The sequence below is a fragment of the Tyto alba genome, unplaced genomic scaffold (genome assembly GCF_018691265.1).
Source record: "Tyto alba isolate M040663 unplaced genomic scaffold, T.alba_DEE_v4.0 Super-Scaffold_6, whole genome shotgun sequence".
NCBI lineage: Eukaryota > Metazoa > Chordata > Aves > Strigiformes > Tytonidae > Tyto > Tyto alba.
This window is the reverse complement of record NW_024881327.1, coordinates 56,462,386-56,478,830: the sequence shown is the minus strand read 5'-3', so window position 1 is coordinate 56,478,830 and position 16,445 is coordinate 56,462,386. Positions and strand designations below refer to the sequence as shown.

Sequence of the window (16,445 nt, the reverse complement as noted above, 5' to 3'; positions counted from 1 at the left end):
TAGTAGTAAAAAAGCAAGCAAAGCCTCATAGTGCTGTGTGACTTCACGTAAAAATTTATTCACTTTCCTGTCTATGGCTGGTAAACACAGAACATAACAAGAAAAATTATGCTCTTTAGTGTCTTTTCTGAGGTTTATTTATGGGAACAATCTTGCATAATTTCTGAACTATACGACAGTTGTTCTTAAAATTATTCTCATCTTGTCAGTAGCAGAAGAGCACTCAGTAATTGTGCATAAATGGCCCACAGCCAAAGCACTGAAGTTCCTCAATAATGCCTTGTCATGAAGCAGAAGTGTGCTATGGACAGGCAACATCAAGCACTACAAAGTCCATAGTGGTGTTTGTGTTGGGGTGTTGGCTCTGTGCAGGAGTAAAGCACATGTCAGTTTAAGCAAAGGATAACCATAATCCAGTAAAAATCACTTTGGAAGAGATGTAATTGTCTGGGTGAGTTATTGCCCAAGAGGCCAGATTAACAATCTGTTTTGTATACAAAATGCATGAAGATTGAATTTGCTTCTTGGCATGCTTTTGTCAAAGCAGATAGAAGGGAATCTGGAAATCGGCAAGAAAGCCTCTTTTCACTGCAATTGGACTTTTCTGCAAGGTTTCATATTGACAGGCCACAGAAACACAGACATTAAGTGCATGTATTAGTAGTGTAGCTGTTACTGCCATAGCCACATGAGCTAGTCATCTCCTGGCAGTCTTCTTGCTGGTTGCATGTTGTCTGTGCTTCACTAACGTGAGCTGTATATTTGCAGGGCTCTGAAGTCTGAAGGGGTCTGTGAGTCTGTACTGTATGGCCTGCCCTTCATCATCAAGCCCACAAGCTGCTGGCAGCTAGACTGGGATGATCTGGAGATAAATCAGCACAGCTTCCATGCTCTATGTCATAGTCTTCTGGTGAGTGTGTGAAAATTGCAGTCTCATGGGGAGGGATTGGCATTGAAAGGAATAGTTAGTGCATATCTAGTATTATCTGTCTAGCCTGCACCAGAAAACATGTTTCAAAAGCTGCAGCTTCATCTCATGGGCCTGAGTTGGGCTTGTAAATCCTTCCAGACAATACATCCACTGGAAAGACACTACAGCATATCAAACCTTAGAGAAGACCCCCTAGCCTATGAGAAATACAGTGTTTGGAAGTATGAAGTGCAAAAGTCAGGGCTGGAGTTAGACATGCATCTTTAATTGTGAAAATAGTTAACCGAGGCTCAAGATACTGAGAACTTTCCATTACTGACAAGTGGTAAAGCAAAAAGCAAAACTGGATATTTTTCTTAAGAATTGTCTTCCATTCAATGAAAAAACAAAACCAAACAACATACTATCCTCAACCATAATGCAGAATAGTGTTCTTATTCTGATGTGTATGAATGTCTCTGCTCCTGAACCCAGCAGCCGCTACAGTGAAAGTGCTGAAGGAAGTGGCTACTGCCCATTGTTCACACTGGGTTTGGATTTTGCCATTTAGAAAAGGAAGTGGATGCTTTTGGCTAAACGTGAGCCACAGAACACAAGCCCAAACTGGAACATCATGGTGCATTCCTACTACATCATTGTTCCTTCCGACTCTGCCTCTCTACTTGTCAAAGCAGTGGCCATCAGAGAGCTCTTGCTGCCATCAACCTTCCCAGCCCTCCTTGGTGAACATCCTGAGAGTGTGCATGGCCCTATAGAGGTAAGTCATTGACAGCCCTGCCCAAATACCTGTGGAAAGGATCCCAGTTGTACAAGCAGGGATCGGAGTAACAATCAGCCTTTATGCACAGGACATGCAGCTGATGCTGAAGATGTATCTATCTATTTCCCTCATTGCTGGGGAATATGGTTCTCCTCAGACTGCACAGAGAGGTGCTTTAGGCGTAAGATAAATCAATAGATAAGGTGTCTCTATTTCTTCCAATAGATTCGGGCTTCTACATTTCCTATTGTGCATCCATACGTTTTCCTGAGTTGTCTGCCTCTGCTTCAGGTGACACCAAGAAGGGCAGAACCCTCACTATAGGTCTTAGCAGATGAGTAGAGGAGGAAACGTCTGTGAAAATGTCTAGTGGGAGCTGGAATATGATGGAGCAATCCAAAACTTCCTAGCAGCCAATATATCCTACAGCTTTCTTCACAGAAAGGAAATGCCTGTCCTTTGGAGCCATGTTGCATGTCTGTTGGGGGTAGGGAGAAGAGGCCTTATGAAGCAGAGAGTTGAGAGTGGTGGCACCCACGAAGGGTGTTCCAGCTTGTTGGCTGATGCTGGGCATGAGGGGAGGATAGGACTGCATCCTGCAAGGGCATGCTTAAATCCATTAAGAGCTGATTGCAGATGCCTCTTGTTCTATACACAGCTAAGCACGGTCTGTGGGTAGCAGCACAGCCAAAGATTCCTTCTCCCTTCACTGCAGGGTGGCACAGAGTATCTGTAACACTCATCCCTCCAAAAAAAGCCCTCGCCACTAAAACCAACAAAAAAACACAAGCAAACCCAACAGCCTCTACATCTCTCACATCTCACAGCCACTATGTTCTTTCTTCTGTCTGAGCAGAGTGCCCTGAACAGATTGGAAGTGGAAGTTGCTTATAACCCCTTGCACATAAAAAGCAACCTCTACAAATACCTGAAAAGCATGTTGTACAAACCTCTGCACTGGCAGCAGGCCCAGCCCAGGGACCAGCGACCAGAGCGGCATCAACCCAAGCAGGTATGTCTCTTGCCTTTGACTAGCCTAGATATTCTCTGTTCTGCCCTTCTGGTCTGCTTCCTGCAGAAAGGCTGAGGGCAGCTCCCTGGTACCCCAGCAGTACAGGGAAAGCAGCATATGGCAGGGCAACGTTCACATGCAGCTGGCAGAGCAGATGGATGGGTGTAGCATAAACTCATGCAATTGAGGAGAGGGATGCTGGACAGCTGGCACATGCAGACACGGTTGGACAGCACACTGCTGGGCAAACCAGTGCCTCCTCCCACAAGGTTCATTTGTATTTTGTCCCTGTATTGCAGCATCAGAGCAGAGCCAAAGCCACAGTGGCACCCCTTCTGATGGCTCCTTCTCCTGTCCAAGTGTTCAGACCAGCAGCAGTGAGGAGATATTCCTGTGAGCGCTCCCTGCTCCCCAAAGAGTACGATGAGTTCCTGCAGTGAACCCCAGTGTATTGCTTGAGCCTGCTCACATGTAGTCACGGCTTGGCTTCTTGCGCAGCTGCCAAGCCTTACGCACCAGGCCGGAAGCGGTCAGGCGAGACACTAAGCTCAGCCTTGGTCAGACAGGCACTTCCCGTTGTTTGTTCCTCCATGTTGTTTTATGGTTTTGTTAGTCACCAAGTCAGTCTGCAGGAAGCCTGCTGCTCTGGAGCCCTCTGTCCAGAGATTCAGCTATCCCTGCAACACCCTGTATTTCCTATTTTTGTCAGCCACACATCACCAGCATGCCTCAAATTTTGGTTTCTGAGACTAGGCTCGGACAGGCCACAAACCACAGATTGCTGTCAGCGGGTACAGAAAAGCTGCAAGCAGGGCAGCGAGGAAGTCAAACATAAAGTAGGAAGTAATGTCAAGCTGCCCTCATCCTGCAGGAGCAGGTTTAGCAGGGCATTTCAATAGGCCTTATATATAAATAAAACAGGGCTTATGAATTCAATCTTAAAGCCCAGAACACTGCCGCACTGAGAGCAGCACTATCCATGATGATGCCGATTTGCTTGCTTCTGTAACTGGTTTCACTGTCCAACTCCCCAGCTCATGAAGGGGTTTGTAACAGTCGTAATGCCCTGGCTGGCTCCTACACAGTGACAGCTTACCACAGCTGGAACTGCAGCACAGCACCATTCTCCCAGCCAACTGCTGCTTGGACGCCCCTCTCCTTATGGCCCATCTGTGCCTATGGGGCTGTCTGCAAGACAACATGGCAAGTACATTTTGGCAGGGTTCAGGAGATGGGGTGAGCTGTCCTGGAGCTTTCCAGAGAGCTTCTGCCCAGTGCTTGCACAGGTGCTAGCCTGTTTTTCAATGCAGACATAGGACAGTTGCCCCTGGCAGGGAAGGAGCTGAGGGCAGCTCAGCTCAGCTGAAGCAGGGTGGTGTCACTAGGCTAACTGTATGCCGAGCACTAGCAAGGGTTTGTGTTCTACTTACTGCATTCTGACAAGCTGTTTCAAAATAAAGTTATCCACCATAATGTTCACTTACTGTCTGTAGTTTATAATGTGTACTGTGTGCAGCAATCCCAGCACTGACGTGTACTTCCTGAGAAACAGCAGTAGATGACCAAGGGCACAATGCAAACACCGTGCTCCCAGGGGAACTGCTACAGCAGGAGAGTGGAGCCATTGGAGCCACCTCATTTCCCTGGGATCCCAGCTCAGTAACAGGCCCTGCTAGCCACCCAGGACATGGACTTGCTCTTCCCATGCCTCGGCAACACTCCATGCTTGGCATGAGGCTGCATCTCAGGCAGCTGCTTGGGGTGAGATGTCCAGGGCAGGTACCTTGAGAACAGGGCAGACACCCCTGCAGACATGGGGATATGGGTTTGTTAGGGTATGGAAGCTGGTGGCTAACCCCTGCCTGTCTCCAGCAAGCTCAGAACACAGGGAACTGTGGAAGGAGCAGTAGCAAAGGGCAGTAACACATATAAACGGCCCAGCCTGGTGCATGCCAACCAGAAAATACGCAAGTGACAAAATCAGGCGGGCTGAGGGATGTATATGTGGCACAACACAACACAACGGTGGATTAGCTTGACTGAACTGATGATGCAGATGGAATTTACTTTGGTAACCATATAATAAATACTAAACTGGGGAACAAAGTCAACAAAACACCTTGCCGATGGGAAGTGGTAAACAGGGGCTTATGATTTATTGCTGATAGAAAGAAGCTGCTAAAGGGGAAACTTGAGAAGAAGAAAAAGACTATGAGGGGAAGCAAATCACAAAATCGGGGCAGTTTGGGGGTCCCTGTTGAAAGGCCCTCCACTAGATCACCACAGTGTGAAGCAGGGCAATAACTGCACTGTTGCTCTGACCAACTCTTGACAGCCAGAAGGAACTTGGGTGCTTTCCCTAATGCCAGTGTGAGAAAGGATATCCTGGCAGAACAGTTGTCTCATGTCTGCACCACACTAGGCCCTAAAGGGGAGGCGGTAGCCATTATAAAAGAACATACCTTTCAGAACGAGAAAGAGAAAAAGGTAGCCCCAAGGGGAAGAGGTTGCTTGGCCTGTGAGTAGCTCCCAAGTAATTTTCTTCTGGTAAAAGCTGCACCTGGCCTAGATAGACCAAGACTACTTCTTCTGTTGCATCCCGGCTCTGGCTGCTAAACCTGTACTCTGATGTGTCTCAGCTAATCCGGGGCATGGGCTTTTAGCAGAGAACAGGGAAGCACACAGTCTGTCCTCATGTGAGGAAGTCTTGATATCCAGAGGATCACCCAATCCGGCCCATAGCACCTGTACTGGGCAGAAGCAAACAAAGCTGCTTGTCCAGGACAATTTCTGCACTGTAAGAAAACAGAGTGAGCAGCCAAGCATAAGCCATGCATCCCCAAGCACCTCAGCAGAGCCTTGTTCAGGACCGGCTGCCAGGATACCATTTTCCAAGTACAGAGACTGAACTCTGCCATGGCACACAACCACAGCGACGTGCCATGGTTGTGTTTGAGCTGCACCCAGGTGCTTCACTGATTAAACACATGGAAATTAGTTGTAAGGGGACCGTGGAAGTGAGACAAAGGAGAGGAAAAGGAGGAGGGCCACAAAAACGATCGGGGGGCTGAAGCAGCTCCCCTGTGAGGCCAGGCGGAGAGAGTTGGGGGGGTTCAGCCTGGAAAAGAGAAGGCTCCAGGGAGACCATCTGGCCACCTTTCAATACCTAAAGGGGGCTTATAAGAAGGATGGGGACAGACTTTTTACCAGGGCCTGTAGTGACAGGCCAAGGGGTAAAAGTTTTAAACTGAGAGAGGGCAGATTTAGATTAGATGTAAGGAAGAAATTCTTCCCTGTGCGGGTGATGAGGCACTGGCACAGGGTGCCCAGGGAAGCTGTGGCTGCCCCCTCCCTGGAAGGGTTCAAGGCCAGGTTGGACGGGGCTGGGAGCCCCCTGGGCTGGGGGAAGGGGGCCCTGCCCGGGGCAGGGGGGGCACTGGGGGGGCTTTAAGGTCCCTTTGAATCCAAACCATCCTGTGATTCTGTGAAGGCAGACAGAAGAAATCCTAATCTAGGCAGAATCCAGAAAGATCATCTCCTGGTCCTAAAGTCAGGGTTCATTGCTGACTTTTGCTTTGACAACAGGAAGGCTGTGACCAGCCAAAGGCTCACTCTGTATTTACCTTATTTCTTATGCTTTCCCAAAGCATCTATTACACCCTGAACTGCTGACAGAAAGGAGATAAGGTAAAGCACACAGCAGCAGTCTGAGCAAAATGACAGGTCTTGTCCACAACACTAAGCCAGGAAAGAACAGACTGTCTCTTTCCAATCAGCAGAGACTAAGACCCTTCCCCACTGCACACACTTCTTTGTCATGTGGCAGGGTGCATAAATAAAGCAGGCCACGTGTAGGAGCATTCCTCCCATCTTGTGCACTTACATCTTAGTCTCAGGTAGGCTGTTACAAGAGATGATGTCATTGCTGAAGCAAGAAAAGTAAGTATCCTTTCCTCCAAGTCAAGAGGCGTGCAGGGCTGTGCAGTGACCACTGGACTGGCACAGATGCTGAAGCATTTTCCTTTCTCACAGTTGCCCTCTTTAGTGAAAGCTGAGTTGGCCACTTTGTACATCCGCCACGCTCAGCTCCACAGGACGCTGCAAACACAGTGCACTGAGATAGTGACTGCAGTGATGAAGATGCACAAGTACCCATGGCCATATGGAAGGGGAGTGGAGGCTGCTCTTCATCTAGTCTTGGAGCCTCACACTGGAGTCACAAGCAAGGATCATGGGCAGGCGGCCTAGGCCCTTGCTAAGCAACACCCAGAGCTCTTCTCTGGAGAAGGCAGGCAGAATTGCTCTTGAGATGCCTGCTGCTCATGCTTCTCATGCCAGGCCGGAGCCACCTCAACCTCCCCCAGATTCCCAAAGCCCCTTAGGCTTTTTCACTTTTCCTGCAGCAAAACCCCAGTGGGGGAGGACCCAGCACAAGAGAACAGCCACAAAGTGGTCCTGGCTACAGCTGTGCTGTATTGTTACAGGACACAGGACTGAGGCTTCCCCCCTGCAACTTGGGCATCAGACAAATGCCTAGTCAAAGCTCACCACCTTGTCACCATCTCACCAGCCTGGGGGCCTGAACCTGATCCTCCAGACTTCCCCGATGGTTTTGTGACTCCCTGGGTCTGAGCTGGGGCTGCAGAAGTCACGCTTAGTCGCCTCCACAGGTACATCACAGGGCTGCTTGTCAGCTGGCTGTTTTGTTGCTGTCTATATCAACAGATTGGTAAACCTGCAGAAGTCATCAGTAGCCCTGTCCAGACTCAGGGACAGCAAATGCCAGGGTGCCTGGTCTAGCCCCATACAGACGGGACATAAAGTCTCTCAAAACCATTACCAGCACCAAAAGGACAATCTGGTTTTCCCCTGCACAGGATTCTTCCCAAGGCTGGCCACACAGCAATCACAGCCAAACCCCTGGCCTCAGACCACACAGTTTTTGACATTAAAGACAATGGGATCCAGCCTGGGCCATCCCAGGCCTTTCAAGAGCAGCTGGGAACAGGGGGAAAAAAATCAGCAGAGGGATCAGGCTGGGGAATAAGAGATCATGACACTAATCAACACCGAGTGAGCTGCAGCAGAGCTGCAGCCTGGCCCTGCTCAGCCTTACACTTGGAGGCCATCACAAGATTCTGTGCCCAGATCACCACATAAAAGGTATCTGCAAGCCTGCACTCTCATGCGCCTTAATCCTCTGGCATCAGGGCATCCTTACCACAGCTGAGCCTGGCACGTGCTTTTCTTCATGGTTTCCTCTTAGCTCAGTAGCTCTGGCACAGACACAACCATGCCAATACGTGAACACTGCTCAGCCGGGCCACCCTGCTCCACCGCACTGCGCCCGGATCTCCCCATCCATATGCCTGACAGTCCAGACATGCCACAGGCAAGAGTTTCATTCTAAGACAGCTTTTAATATTAAAATAATTTTGTATAAAAATACTTTTGGAGACTGACAGCAGTCTCCCATGCACCACAACAGGCATCCCAGCCCTGCAGCCTTGTCAGAGAGGGAGCCAGAGCAGAGCCAAGAGAAGCAGGCACAGGGTGACAGAGCCAGCCCTCCTGCAGATGAGGTGGCAGTGGAGCCAGCTCCAGAGCTTGAGAAGCGTGCTGGCACCCGCACCAGCCACAGGTATCTTGCTCTTGCTATGGAAAGGGCCTCCGGGGAAACGCAGCCCCTCAGTGCTGGTGAACAAGAGGGGCTCTGCCTGAGCCAGAACAGTCCGCAACCACAAGCCACCCCCAGGACCCACGGAGGACAGCAGCCAGCACTGTTCACGAATGGGCCTGGGCCCCCCAGCCCCTCCTGGGCAGGTACAGAGCAGCAGCACCCTATATCTCTCCTAAGTCCTCGTAGACAGGCGACAAGCTGCACTCATCCACAGACTGCTCCTTCTTCTGCCCATGCCGGGGCCTCACCACCTGGCTGTACAGCACCTCCATGTTGTTGTTGTTGTTGCTGCTGTTGAGGCTGGGTTTGACAACCACCTTCTCAGGAGCTGCATTCCCTCGCCGCCTGCCAGGGTCCCCACTCTTCTCAGCGCTTTTAGGGATAAAGGCTGCCTGGGGCTTGGGGGCAGGCACCGGCTTGGGGCCCTTGGCCTTGGCCTGGAAGGCAGGTACCGAATAGTCGTCCGTGCTGGGGTTGTAGGGATACTCGTAGCCGCCCCTGCCGTCGTGGCCCTGGGTGCGCCAGGCCTCGCCCGTGGGCCGTGCTTCGTCGTAGATGCAGGTGGGGGCGGGCAGCGAGCGGGGAGCACGACCCTCGGGCTCATCATAGATGTGTTCCCTCCGCCCGGGCACTGCAGGGGTCTGGCTGCGTCCCTCAGCCTGGACCTGGTCGTACATGCCCGAGTACAGCGGCGCTGGCAGCCGGGGCTTCGTCTCATCCGAGGCACTGCTGGGTGCCTTGGCCCCACTCGCAGGCTTGGTGTCTATGGGGTCTGAGTACAGCGGGTCCAGCCAGGGCCGGCAGCCCTTCACCGAGTCCAGGGGCTCCGAGTACACGCTGGACAGGTCCTCAGCCAGCAGCACGGCGTGGGGCACCTTTGGCAGAGGGGAGCGTGGGGGTGTGCTCAGGACCACGGGCTTGGCCTGCAGCACAGGGAGCTCTGGAAGAGTCCGGGTCTTCAGCAGAGACGTGACGTCTCTCTCCTCTGGCACTGCGCTGGGCCGGGGCGCCAGTCCCACTTTGGGTGCCAGGGCATCATCCCCCTCTGCGGGCAGCTCCAGGGTCAGGGAGTCGGCCAGGGCCTGGCGGATCAGCACCATGCTGGGGCTGTCTGCATCCAGTGAGTCGCAGCTTTGCCGGTTCTCCTCCACCTGCGCTTTCTGCTCCCGGATGGAGGCTTCCACCAGGCGGAAGATCTCGTTGCCCTGCTTGGTCTCAAAAGTGAAGTTCCCTGGGCCGGAGTCACAGCGCCTGCCAGCTTCGAAGGAGAACATCACCTGCAGGGGAAGCGGAAGGGTCACATCCTGCTCAGCACCTGCCAACCCAGCACACTGTGCTTCCTGCTGAAGGGCACGTGACTGCAGTGCTGATCCCGCACATCCTGCAAAAGACTTCGCTGGACATCCTGTTCCTTCTGCTCCCCACACTGAGCGCCACAGCTCAGCAAGCACCACCCCAGGGGATGCTGCGCTCAGCAGCCTCACAGCACGTGGGCAGGGGGAGGCTGCGCTGCCCAGCCAGTCAGAACAAGCTGTGAAACTGGAGCGAGATACACACTTGAGGGGACGTCACCGAGTGATGCTCCAGGGCCAGAGCTGCAGGTCCTGCTGGAGATCTGCCACCTTACCTGAGCAATTTCACCAGGGTCAGCTGGCACCAGATAGTCTAGAAAATAATACGCAGTTAGCATTGAGAATGGAGAAAGGTGTGAAGAGTGACAGTTCAGCAGGGGAAACTCTTACGGGCATCCTGGGTAAGTCAGCATTAGTCGGGCAGGAGGGAAGCGATCCAGAAATGAGAAATACAAGACGGAAGAATGCTGCTTTCCACGGGAAAAAGGCCAGAAGCAGCAGCTTGGCTACCAATAGTAAGCAAAGCATTTGCCTTACCAGCATTATTCTGTTAATGCTATAAAGTATTTTAAAGAGAAGTCTTGCACCAAGGCTGTGTTCCTCAGGCCTGAGCACACACTCACGCACAGGTTCCCACTGGCAGCTGCCCACACCCTTCCTGAACCTCAGTCCCTGAATCCAGGTGATATTTTCTGCCTCACTGGTGCTCTTGCACATGCAGCAGCAGTCTCTGGGGTTGCTACAAAAGCCTCTGGGGACAGACTTCCTTTTGTGGGTCAGCACTGCCAAGCACAAGCACAGCCAAGCTGTCACCGCTCTGGGACCTGTGGGTGCAGCTCCCTGCTCCTTATACCATGTGGCTATCATCCTGCCCCTGCAGATGAGCCAGATGCCTCCCCAAGAGCAGCTCAGTTTCCACTTCTGTTTTGGTAAAGTGCCGCAGAAAGCACCATCAGCAGACTGCAGCCAACACCGTCACTTCTATAAACAGCCCTGAGGAGACCACTTCCTCCCCGTCCAGTGCAGCAGGTACCTCTTGCACTCAGGGTAGCAGCAAGACAGATCAAGGACTGGTGGACACTGGAGAGGGGACAGACCTACGCAGGTTAGCCAGGCTAAGAGCAGTTTACCCTGTAGGGTGAAGAAATCCAGAGTAACTGACAGCCCCTCCTGCTCTGGCTACCACCCTTTCAGAGGGATGGATTGAATCCAGGGCAGAGCCAGGACTGCAGGGAGCCAAGGTCCCTGGAGGCTGGGGAGAGCTTGTGTGCAGCACGGAAGGATATGCCTGCCCACACCACAGGCTGGGGAGCGCTGGAATGGAGAAGGGGGGCAAGCCAGCCGTGGAGATGTCCGGCAGAGGGGCCGGCTGGCCACTGGGGCTGCAACGGTCCCAGTGGGAGTGAGGCAATGATTACACAGAGAAAGGCTCTGTACAGCCGTGCTCTTGGTGGGGACAGGTGTCCTGCTAGCCCATGCTCCTGCACAGTGGCACAGGCAGGAACCAAGGATATAACAGGACCACAGATGCCCCTGGGGACACTTGCTGTGGTTGCCGAGGGCTATAGCAGTTTTGGCATTTGGCAGAGCTGCACGGCTGCCACAGGCTGGTCAGGCACATCAGCTCCTTACCCTTCGGCAAGGGAAAGCCTGCAGGGAAATAGCCCTCGGTGCACGGCATGCAGGGCCCCGCTCCCCCCCACTCCCTACCTTGTCCCGACCATATCTCCGAAGCAGCCGGTACGGCCAGACATAGAGGATCTCATTTGTCCGTGGGTCCTTCAGGACGAGACTGTCACGCTCAGCCTTGAGAATGTAGGTGCCGCGCAGCTCACATCGCTCCGCAGCCTCAGTCCGTTGCACCGTCACCCAGAAAGCGTTCACTGTGGGGACAGGGATGCTCAGGGCAGGGTGGAGGAAGCCGCATCCCTAGCCCTAGGTGAGGCCTCACTCTGCCCACCAAAGCCCCAGTGATGGGGCAGCAGCAGGACAGGCCCTGCAGAAGGTGGCCCAAAGTCAGAGCAGAGGCAGGTCCCACCTTCGTCTCTCGAGTAGTAGATGGAGTTCACCGCCATCTCCAGGGCTGGTGCGTCCCTGCTGTCCTCTCTGACACGCCGAGCTGCCACGCCAGCATCACTGGGGCCATTTCCCTGATAAGGGAGAGCAGATCAGCCCCTGACCGCTCCTCCTACGTCCGCCCCTGGGTCCCCTTGCAGCCATTGCCCTCCCAGCCCCGCATCTCCTGGGCCCCGCTGCCCTCCCCAAGGGGCCTACCCCAGCCCCACACAGCTTGGCCATCCTACAGCCATACCAAGCCCTTCCCTGCCCAGAGGCAGTGACAGACCCCAGGGCCCACCTGCCCCAAACAGACATGAACAGGGCCAGGCAGTGCAGGAGGGGCTTCCCTGCAGCTCCCTGCACAACGCTGGGCCACAGCTGGGCTGTGCACTGGACAGAGTGCAGGAGAAAGCAGTTACTCCCGGCAGCCCTACTCCCCAGACCCTGTCTCACAGCACAAGCCAGCACTGAGATACAGCCTTCTGTGGGGCAGCACCTGGGGGTCCCATGTGCCCACTCCATTGCTGCCTGCCTGACTGCTATGGCATGCCTGTGTGGGTGCCTTCATGCCAATGCAGAGAACAGCTCTGCTTCCCCACTGATGTGCTCCACCACAGGCAACGTCAGCACCCAAAGCATCCCATGGGCCCAGGCACACGCTCCCAGCCGTACGAGCAAGGGAGGGGGCTGATGAGACCACCCGGTAATGCAAGGGTTTGTGTCCTGCTACTGCGCAAGCAGGAAGGCGGTGCCAGTATGGGTACACAGCCCGCAGAAGGGAAGCAAGCACTTCTATTTTAGTGCATGCAGAACTGAAAGTGCAACGCACACACTGTCAGCAACCGTGTCCCAGCAGCAGGGTCCCCAAAAGGCCTGTGTGGGAGGATGCACCTTCAGTGCTACCACTCAATAGCAAAGATCCTCCTCCAGGGAAGCCCCTGGCAAATGAAAGGCCCACAGATGACCTGCAAGAGCTGCTTCAGCAAGCTTCAACCTTCTGAACAAGAGGCAGGGCCCAAAAGGGGCCATCAGGCTCCTAATTGTTTGGCTCCTAAGTAAAACGGGGACTGCTAAAACCTAGTGTCCTACTGCTGATAGCAGCAGCTCCTGCTCAGATAAAGCATCTAATGCAGCAGGGTTCCAGCCTGGGATAGAGGAGTCGAAGGCCAATTTGAAAGAGCCCTTTAGGGCTCCATTTGACTGTATTTTGCCTCATCTTCAAAAGAAAAATAAATTCTGTTCTGAACTCCAAATGATCTCTGGACCTAGCTCCCAAGCTACTGGACCCTGCATACCTTCTGGGCAGCAACAAAACAACACGACACAAAATCACTATCTCTATGCAGAAGACCAAAAATCACAACTGAGGATCTTGAGCTTTTTGCAGAGAGGCCATGTGCAGCTCCTCTGCCTTTTTCTCTAGGCCAGGCCTTTCTAGAACACGTGCTATTCCTGTAGCCTTTTGCTCCACACTTCCTAAACTGTCAGGTTGCTTCTGGACCTCAAACAACTGACAGCTACCATATGAAGGAAGGTATGAGCACACCCCTGCTCTGAGTCGATGTTCCTCTGCCTTGCTGCTACCCTGCACCACTCCAAAGGTGTGTTCTGTGTTCCTAGCTCGACCCCACCAACCATTTCCAGAACAAAGGCTGCAACACTGTCTGTACCAAACAGACATGGCATGGACCCAGAGTGACTTCCAGTACCATGGCAGAGCCTCTTGGCCTGGTCAGCAGGGCGCTTGCTGCACAGACACATTTGGCTTGACAGCAGACTGCAGGGGGACCCAAGCAGGGACAAAAAAAGGCTTAAGGTAAATCACACTCAGCAATTACCAGAGTCTTTGTGGGAGGACCCTGGCATCACCAGCTGTGCAGCCAGCCATCCTGCAAGGCAGCCCTGCCCAGCACTCAAAGTCTGGAATCGCCTAGAGCACAACCCAGGGCTGTGGGAACATCTCCTAGGAAGGAGAGCAAGGGACCCATGGGGCAGGGCAGGCACGGGCTGCTCTTACAGAATGGTGGGGGTGACTGTACTTGCAGGCCACCCATCGACCAAAATGCCTTCGCAGGGAGGCGTCATGCGAGATGACCACCAGCTCAGGAAGGCTGTAGAGCTGCTATGGGAGTGCAGGCAGAGGACGGGGAGCCTGAAGGCTGTGCCACCAGCCCGGCACCGTTGGGGTGCTCCCAGCAGCAGGCAGGATCAAGCCCCAAGGCTAAGGCGAGAGGGTGCACCAGTTGTGCTGCCCAGAGGTGCGTCCCAGAGCCAGGCACTGCGACGCTCTCACGGCTCTGCTTCTGCTGTGGCAGGAAAGGCAGTGGAGGCTGGGCCAAGAGGAAACGCTGCTCAGCCATCACCTGGGCCCTGCCAGGTCTCCGGAGAGGGCGAGGACAGGCTCCGCAGCGGGGAAGAAGAGACCGACTTGAAATTTGGAGCTGCCACCAAGAATTACTGACAGCATGCCAAAGGGTCCTGTAACCCACCTGGCTGCTAGCACAGTGGGAGCTATTGAGAGGGGACTGGAGCCCCAGGGCCAGGTGCTGGGAAGGGGTCACGCCACCACCCCCACCGCACACGCTCCCCTGCCCTGTGCGGGCTGCCAAGTGAAGCCCCTCTCCTCGAGGGCTGCCATGGCCAGGCCCCGGTGCCCGCGACGCCCCTCCGCTCGCCCCGGGGGCTCACCGGGAAGGCGATCTCGCACAGCTTCGCCACCCACTCCTCACTCTGCTGCTTGTCAGCCGCGAAGAGGTAGCTCCTGTCGCTGGTCTCCAGGCGGAAGACGGCCGTGCCGGCCCGGGGGCCGCTCTCGGCCACGGGGCCCACGCTGGTGCAGTCGGCCAGCCGCACCACCGTCTTGTCCAGCCGCCGGGTGCCCAGCCGCTCGGGCGGCGCCGACGGCTCCTTGCAGTCGAAGAACTCCAGGCGGGCGACGCCGTGCTGGCTGGCAGGGTACAGCACGAACCAGCTCCGCTTCCACCTCTGCAAGGCAGCGGGGTCACGGCGGGCCCGGGACACCCGGCGGCGGGGCGCAGGGGAGGCTCCGTGGGGCGCGGCGGCCGGCGCGGCAGCTCGCCGGAGGCGGCCCCGGGGGTGCCGGCCGGCCCGGGCGCCCCGTCCCGCCCCGCCCCGCCCCGCCAGGGCCGAGCGGCGGGCACCGGCCCCACCGCGCCCGGCAGAGTCCCGGCCTCGCCTCCCCCACGGCCAGTCGGCGGCCCGGCAGCGCGCCCAGCCGCGGGCAGCGGGGACGGCGGGCCGGGCCGGGGCGGCGGCACGGAGCCCGCCGGCACCCGGAGGGAGGAGGAGGAGCCCGCCCGCCCGCCCGCCCGTCCCGTCCCGTCCCGTCCGGTCCCGTCCCGGTTCCCCCCTGCCCCCCCCGCAGGCCGCCCACCTTGGTGCCGAACTTGTGGCTGTGCTGCACGAGCAGCGACCCCTCCTTGGCTGGCGGGTCCATCCCGCGCCGCCGCCCGCCGCGCGCTTCCGCCGCCCGCGCCGCCGGGGGGGCGGGGCCGGGGCGCTCGGAGCCACGTCCCGAGGCGGGGGGCGGGGGGCGGGCACCGGCACCGGGTCCGGGACCGTCCCCGTCCCCAGCCCGGGGGGTCTCTGCGGGGCTGCGCCGGGCGGGTCGGGAGCCGCGGGGGTCACCGGCGGCGCGCTGACACGGGCGGGAAAGCGGCGGGGCGCTGCCGGGGCTGGCGCCGCTCTGCCGTGCCGGCCGCATCCCGCGGGAGGGCTCTCGGCTTCCAGACCCGCGGGGGGAGGAGACGGGGCCTCGGCCACCCCTTCCCCAGCCACGGGGGCCTTCCGACCGACACGAGTCGTAACTAGCAAGAAACGCGAAGGATTGAAAGGAAACCTTCAAAAAGGAAGGTGTCGGCGGTAGGATACTGAGCCGGCCGTGTGCCCCACCGTCCCGCTGGGACTGGGGGGGACAGCAGAAGGTGACAGGACGCAAGTGCTCAATGGATTCACTGAGGAAGTGCGGGGGGACCCAAGCAGGGACAAAAAAAGGCTTAAGGTAAATCACACTCGGCAGTCACCCGAGTCCTTGTGGGAGGACCCTGGCATCACCAGCTGTGCAGCCAGCCACCCTGCAAGGCAGCCCTGCCCAGCACTCAAAGTCTGGCTGCGGTTGCTCGGTGAACACCGCTAACGTGAGTGACAGAGGTGCACGCTCCTGCTAGATAACGGGAAATAGCAGTTTGGCTGGACTGAAGGTAAGTGAGGGTAATATTGCGAACCAGTAAAGGATGGACAACGTTTCAGAGAACAGGAAAAAAGGAGTGACACAGTGCCTGTCTTTGATAAAAGAAAAATAAGGAAGTGAAGAATTAGAGGCCACTTAGCTCAACTTCAAAGTCTAAGAAACCCATGGAACAAATGGGCAGGTGCTCCCAGAGACGACAGGGAAGGGGAAGAATCACAGCAAACACACCCATGTATGCACAGCCGTGCTTGACTTCCTTCTCTGACAGCCTTCTGGGACAGGGTAATGTCGTACACACCTCCCTACCTCCAGCCATGCTGTGTCCCCGGGCACTGTGGCCACTCCAGGGGCACTGGGCCACTCTCAGCAGTGCCCCTGCCATGGCTGGCCACTCCAGTCTGCCCCAACAGCCTTTTACAGGGCCAGGCTTGAACTCAGCATT

At 55.6% G+C, this 16,445-nt stretch overlaps 2 protein-coding genes across 4 annotated transcripts in view; one reads left to right on the top strand and one right to left on the bottom strand.

The window, feature by feature from the left end:
* LOC104363744 (meiosis 1 associated protein) overlaps positions 1–5,935 on the top strand; it is a 36,930-nt gene extending 30,995 nt beyond the window's left edge. For 2 of the 3 annotated variants that reach the window (XM_032996626.2, XM_032996635.2), the window contains 4 exons: positions 769–910; positions 1,482–1,688; positions 2,548–2,703; positions 3,003–5,935. In XM_032996626.2, coding sequence (XP_032852517.1) covers positions 769–910; positions 1,482–1,688; positions 2,548–2,703; positions 3,003–3,143 — 646 coding nt within the window. In that variant the 3' untranslated portion in view covers positions 3,144–5,935. Of the gene's footprint in view, positions 1–768; positions 911–1,481; positions 1,689–2,547 lie in introns of all 3 variants that reach the window. The other variant, XM_042808381.1, reaches the window with a different exon arrangement.
* Positions 5,936–8,102: 2,167 nt separating this feature from the next.
* DOK1 (docking protein 1) lies at positions 8,103–15,517 on the bottom strand. The gene is made up of 5 exons (XM_042807823.1): positions 15,188–15,517; positions 14,482–14,778; positions 11,774–11,885; positions 11,446–11,618; positions 8,103–9,660 (listed from the first exon to the last, which is right to left on the bottom strand). The coding sequence occupies exons 1-5, from the start codon at positions 15,515–15,517 to the stop codon at positions 8,545–8,547; spliced, it is 2,028 nt and encodes a 675-aa protein (XP_042663757.1). The 3' UTR covers positions 8,103–8,544.
* Positions 15,518–16,445: the final 928 nt, after the last annotated feature.